This window comes from Bos javanicus, chromosome 7 (assembly GCF_032452875.1).
Source record: "Bos javanicus breed banteng chromosome 7, ARS-OSU_banteng_1.0, whole genome shotgun sequence".
Classification (NCBI taxonomy): domain Eukaryota; kingdom Metazoa; phylum Chordata; class Mammalia; order Artiodactyla; family Bovidae; genus Bos; species Bos javanicus.
In genome coordinates, this window is record NC_083874.1 from 10,851,599 (window position 1) to 10,857,839 (window position 6,241).

General features: G+C 53.2%; 1 protein-coding gene across 1 annotated transcript; it reads left to right on the forward strand.

The window, feature by feature from the left end:
* Positions 1 to 1,733: 1,733 nt before the first annotated feature.
* On the forward strand, positions 1,734 to 6,183 carry NDUFB7 (NADH:ubiquinone oxidoreductase subunit B7). Its single transcript, XM_061421876.1, has 3 exons — positions 1,734 to 1,931; positions 5,466 to 5,634; positions 5,988 to 6,183. Exons 1-3 carry the CDS (start codon positions 1,820 to 1,822, stop codon positions 6,118 to 6,120), a joined length of 414 nt encoding a protein of 137 aa, XP_061277860.1. The 5' UTR covers positions 1,734 to 1,819; the 3' UTR covers positions 6,121 to 6,183.
* The last annotated feature ends 58 nt before the right edge of the window (positions 6,184 to 6,241 follow it).

Consider the following 6,241-nt stretch of genomic DNA (forward strand, 5'->3'; position numbering starts at 1 on the left):
TGGTGTCCTAGGCTTGTAGATGCATCACTCCAGCCTCTGCCTCCAGCATCACATGATGTTCTGGGTGTATGTCTGCTTCCACATTTCACTCTCAGGGCTTCCCTGGTGGCTCAGTAGTAAAGAATCCCCGTGTCAAGCAGGAGACGTGGGTTCGATCCCTGGTCCAGGAAGATCCCACATGCTGAGGAACAACTAAGCCCATATGCCACAACTACTGAACCTGTGCTCTAGAGGCTTAGGGCTGCAACTATTGAAGCCTGTGCCCCCTACAGCCTGTGCTCTGAAACAAGAGAAGCCACTGCAATGAGAAGTCGGTGCACCACAACTGCTGCAACTAGAGAAAAAGCCCACAGCAAGGAAGACCCTGCACAGCCAGAAATAAATACACAAAATTACAATTTAAAACATTTCCCTCTTATAAGAAGGGCAACAGTCATTAGATTGGGACCCACCCGAGTCTGCCATGACCACATCTTAACTTGATTACATCTGCAAAACCCTGTTTTCAAGAAAGATCACATTCGCAGCTTCTTGGTGGTTAAGACTTCAACGTGTATTTGACAGGAGGTGGGGGATCAGAGGGTGGAAGATAGTTCAACCCACAGCACCTTGTCAAATGAAATCTAATCTTGCACAGCCAAGTATCATTTCCCAACACTGACAAGCATCCAGTGAAAATTTTTTCTTTTGTGTTCCAATCCTGTGCTGAGATTCCAGAGATAGTAACAAATTAACACATCATTTGCATTTGTTACTGCTGCACATGGAGGCAGGATTTGGCCGAGAAGTATTAAGCAATATATATGTGTGTGTGTATATTGGAGAAGGAAATGGCAACCCACTCCAGTGTTCTTGCCTGGAGAATCCCAGGGACGGGGAAGCCTGGTGGGCTGCCGTCTCTGGGGTCACACAGAGTCGGACACGACTGAAGCAACTTAGCAGCAGCAGCAGCAGCATATATATATATATATATACACAAAATATATGTGTGTATATTTAAAATACTTTTAATCTGTTAGGTTAACACTTCTATATGTGCTAACCTAACAGATGTGAAATGTAATACCAATTCTTTACAGTGGCAAGTGGAGGAATACTAGAATCACAACTTGCTTCATTTTTACAAAGTATTCAGTAGGATTTATTTAAAAGCTCAGTTTAATAGGAACTTCCCTGATGGTCCAGTGGCTAAGATTCTGTGTTCCCAATGCAGGGGCCCTGGGTTTGTTTCCTGGTCAGGGAACTAGATCCCACATGCTGCAATTAGGACCTGGCACAGCCAAATAAATAAAAGTATTTAAAAAAAACTCAGTTTATAAATAGTGTATTGATAAATAACTTTTATTTGCTTATTTAAATTAAAATATTTAAGTAATTTTATTTAAACCTTGTATATTCACTAATATCAGCAACTGTGCAAGCGCTTATGAAAACTTTGAATGTTTTAGAATAAAACTTTTTAAAATTATGATATAAAATATATTTTTCCTTCGTACTCTAGCTTCAGTAGACCAGTGGAGCCCAGGGAGGGTGAGAGGAGACCCCAGGCTCCTGTCGTCCACCCTTCCCGAGCCAAGATATATTTTCCGAGGCAGGGAGGCTCCCTCTGGCGGTAGCCAGAGTAGGGGGTACGCGCCTTGCTGTCCTCTCCTGGCCGCTAGGCGGCGTCAGAGTTACATGAACCCCTCTGGAGTCATTCATCTCTATTATCCCTGCGGCGGCGCAAGCAACCCGGAAGCCGTAGCTGGCCTAGGGGGAATGCTTCCGGGTAGGAATTAGGTGACCCCGGCTGCCGCTGGAACCTGCGGTGACAGCAGCCATGGGGGCTCACCTGGCCCGGAGATACCTGGGCGATGCATCGGTGGAGCCCGATCCCCTGCGGATGCCCACTTTCCCGCCCGACTACGGCTTCCCCGAGCGCAAGGAACGCGGTGAGGCCCAGTGCGCAGAAGCGGCCGGCGGGAGTGGGGCACGGGTGTGGGAACCCCTGAAACTCGGAGTCTCCACTGATGGACTCGAGCATCGTGCGCTGTGTCTGGGTTCAGCCCTGACTTCGGCCCGGAGAAATTCAGAGGACGTTCGTGACCTTGCCGGAGTGTGGAGGCATTGCAAGCAGAGGGGGCTTTTTGTTTGAACAAAAAGCCTAGGGGGCAAGAGAGCAGAGATGCGGGGCTAATGAGGCGATCGAACCTGGGCTTAGTCCTGGAGTGAGTGGGGAGCCATGGGAGAATTTAACACGGAAGAGATGTGCTCACTGTACCTCTGGGTAGATGTCACTGCTCTTTTTAGGTATGCCCGGGAAAACAGAAGGGGGGTGGCGGGCGAGCGGCGGGGGTACTCAGGTCGCACAAGCTGTCCTGCACTTTGCTTTTTTTTAATGAGTTAATATCACAGACATATCGGGCGCCAATCCTGGACCAAGCCAGTTTGGGCACAGAAGACACAGCAGGCACCGACTGAAGAGAACTCACTGTTCTGTAGGGGAGACCGTGGAACCTGGGGGGTCTTCATGATGGTGCCTGGGAGTATCATGGCGGGCTTCCAGGGTGGGGAGCTATAACTGGAAGCTAGACGTGAGGGAGTTGCAAAAGAGCTGACCACACCGAGACTAAGGAGAGGGGCTCTCCCCTTAGTGCTTCGTGCTTCTAAGCTGAGGAGCCATGCGACCTGAATTGTTTTGTCAAAAGGTCACGTTGTTGGCTGCCTGGTGGGCGATGATGACTTGGAGACAGGGAGACCCCTAAGGGAACGTGCGTGGTGCAGAGAAGTTGGGATTTAGGACAACGTTGAAGGGTACACTCCTCTCGATTCCTGGTAGTCCCTTCAGCCCCACCAGAACCTGTAGTCCATCAGTACGCCCACCTCCATGTCAGTCTTTCCCACTGCTCCATACACCCTTCTTTCCCTTGATGTTTTGCAGACACCAAGAGCCACCCCCACTCTGCTCTCTCTGGCTTAACAAGAGCCCTGGTTAAGGCCAGCTCTCCTCCTTGGCTCCTGTCCCTGTGCAGCTGAACATCACGGGAGAAAAACACTCAGCCTCCCTGACGTCTCCTGAGTGCTCCCCTACTTGTTCCCTAATGCTACTGGTTTTCTTGTCACATTCCCTGGCCTCTGTTCTCTCTTGCTCCCCCCTCGACCACAGTGTCAGGCCGTCTCTCTCAGACTCCAGCATATCCTTTCAGCTTGTCACTTGGCATCCTCTTAAGAAAACAGATGCAGGGACTTCTCTGACATGCCAGCAGTTAAGACTCTGCACTTCTAATGCAGGGAACGAAGGTTCAATCCCTGGTTGGGGACCTAAAAATTTTAAAAAAACAGATGCAGCCAAAACTCTCTTGGGCTCCCTTCATCCCTGCTTCCTGCTGGACTCCACCTTCTCTCCCGTTACTCAATCTGCCCCAGCTTCAGCTAAACCTCTGCTCCAGTTGAACTCTGATGCCCTTCATCCCATCCTCTCACCCACCCAAGCACTGTCCCAACCAGTCTCTCCTCGTTGGACATTGGTTTTCCCACAGCATGCAAATACACTGTTATTTCTGCTGTTTTTAAAATATTCTCCTGCCCCGCCTCCCCATCCAGCTGTCTCCCCCCACTTCAATGACCGGGCTCTGGTCAGGCTTCCTCCCCACCACCACTCTACTGTATTGCCAAAACCCATTGTCAGATTCTTAGTTTTAACTCCATTACAGCGGCAGCAGACACAGCCCTTCCTGGGGGCTCTCTTCACATGGTTCCAAGACCCAACAACTCCGTCCCAACTCCCTGCCTTGTAAATGCCCAATATAAATCCACACTGCCTTCTGTCTCCACTCACTCTCACCCCTCCCTGGGGGTCTCTGCTCATCCCCTGGTTTCAAAGGGCTTTTGTGAGGGCTGGAGTTTTTGCTTTGTTTTTAATTGGAGGATAATTGCTGTACAGTGTTGGTTTCTGCTGTACAACGTGAATCAGCCATAAGCGTACATATGTCCAGGCTACCCAGGTGGCACTGGTGGTAAAGAACCTGCCTGCCGACGCAGGAGACATGAGAAATGGGTTATTCCCAATCCCTGGGAAGATCCCCTGGAAGAGGGCATGGCAGCCGATCTGGTGTTCTTGCGTGGAGAATCCCACGGACAGAGGAGTCCTTGGGGTCACAGTCAGGCACAGCTGAGCATGCATGCCCACGTGCAGTACTGAGCATTGCCAAGCATCTTACAGCATTTCTACCTGTTTGTTCAGTGTCTCCCTCCCAGAGCAGGATCCATTCTTGCATAGCATGTTCCCCTGTGGGTCCCCAGCACCTAGCACCCAGTGGGTACCCCAGAAATTCTGGCTGCTGACCGATTATGCCGAAGCATCTGGTATGAGTGCCAGCACACTGACGTGGAAACCATCCAGGGCTGCAGATGGACACGAGGCCTGGGGCTCAGACAAGTTGAGGGTGGAGGGCCCAAGATGGGGTCTAGGTTACAGATTGGAGACCAAAGCCATGAATTAGAATGAGCAGAGAGATCTTAGCAGGAACCACCAGAAGCCATCGCTTCAGGTTTGGGCATAAAATGTATGGACAGCCATAGAGATGGGAGGAAACCTGGGGAGAATATGGTGGAGATGAGGGCCACGGGAAAAGAATGTTCGAGAAAGAAGCAAGAGGCTGAGGAAGCACGGTGCCCTGGGGTCCCGAGTGGCTCTGGAAAGAACCAGCGTGTGGGCATTGCTGGGGTAGAGTGTGGACGCTGGTGGGTTACAGACTCTGGGCCAGAGTGAGACAGAAACTCGGCTGGGAAGCAGAGGGGAGAGGAGCCAGTGGAAGTGGATTGCAGGTAAGCAGTGGACACTACTGCTTGTAGTGATGCTACTTGTGAGGAGACCTTCTGAGACAAGAAAGATGCTGGTGTAAGCTGGGAGAGTGGTTCCCTTGATGCAGGAAGGCTGGTCCTGAGCGCCCCCTGCCAGAGGGCGCAGCTCAGGATCACCCGCACAGCCGGCACAGGCAGGGGTGTGCGCCTACTGTTTCTTAGGGCCCAAACCAGCCCCAGTTGAATGAAGGTTTATTTCATCCAGGTCAGGTTTTCCGGGTGGGTGGGGCAGCAGGACCTGAGGGTTATTAGTTCAGCTCTCCAAGAGGCGGGCACTTCAGCACTTTACATGTAGTTGCTCAGCCCACTTCGGAGCCAAGTCTATGCAGTAGGGGAAGAAGCTGAGGCTGAGAAGTTACAGCTCCAACAAGGGCAGAGCTGGGATTCAAGTCCCACAGGCAGCCTGCCCGCCACCCTCCCCACACACACCGGGTTGTGCCCAGCAGAGGGGAGTGCAGGCTTTGCTGGTAGGACTGTGTGCAGAGTGACCCTGGGGGTGGAGCAGCAAGAATCTCGTGTGGGTGTTGAGGGCAGGAGAGGGACTCTGCCCTTGTTGCTTTTGTGCACATCAGAAGGATCCTCCCACCCTGGCTGAGCCTCCCTGGTTCCCCCTCCACCCGCAGAGATGGTGGCCACTCAGCAGGAGATGAACGACGCCCAGCTGGTACTCCAGCAACGCGACTACTGCGCCCACTACCTCATCCGGTTTCTCAAGTGCAAGCGCGACAGCTTCCCCAACTTCCTGGCCTGCAAGCATGAGCGGCACGACTGGGACTACTGCGAGCACCTCGAGTGAGCCCCAGCCCGCCCCACACCCCCACCCGGCGGGGCCCTGGGCCCACGACTCCGGAGGCAGAGGACCATGAGCTCACACTGAGTTTCTAGCCATGCCCCCCTTAGTAGAAAGAGGAGGCCGAGGGGGCTGTTGGGTGGGTGGGCCTGGAGGAGTGGCCCAGCCCGGTTCCAGGTGGGAGCCCAGTCCTTGCTCTTGGCTCAGTGGTGTCAAGGTGGGGGGTGAACCCCAGACCTAAACCGCAGGCACATGGGTCTTCCCTACTTGGGGAGAGGTCCCCCCCCCAGGCCCATCAGCTCCCGGACCACAGGACGGTTGTGTCCTGACATCCCTCCTTGTGCTGTGCCTGCAGCTATGTGAAGCGCATGAAGGAGTTTGAGCGCGAGCGGCGGCTGCTCCAGCGGAAGAAGAGACGGGAGCAGAGGGAGGCGGACATGGCCAAAGGCCTGGGGCCTGGCGAGGTGGCCCCCGAGGTGGCCCTGTAGCGAACCTGCCCACCACTCTGTGGACCAGTCAAGAAATAAAAGCCTCCAGGCCCCTCGGCCCAAGTTCCGCCTGCCTGTGGTGTGCTGGTCCCTGAACCAACCCCCCAAAGAAACACGGCCG

Excerpts from the sequence above, each read along its gene's own strand:
- NDUFB7 (XM_061421876.1), top strand. The coding sequence starts at position 1,820 with ATGGGGGCTCACCTGGCCCGGAGATACCTGGGCGATGCATCGGTGGAG. Across the intron at positions 1,932-5,465 it reads CCCCGAGCGCAAGGAACGCG|AGATGGTGGCCACTCAGCAG; the intron begins GTGAGGCCCAGT and ends CTCCACCCGCAG. Across the intron at positions 5,635-5,987 it reads GACTACTGCGAGCACCTCGA|CTATGTGAAGCGCATGAAGG; the intron begins GTGAGCCCCAGC and ends CTGTGCCTGCAG.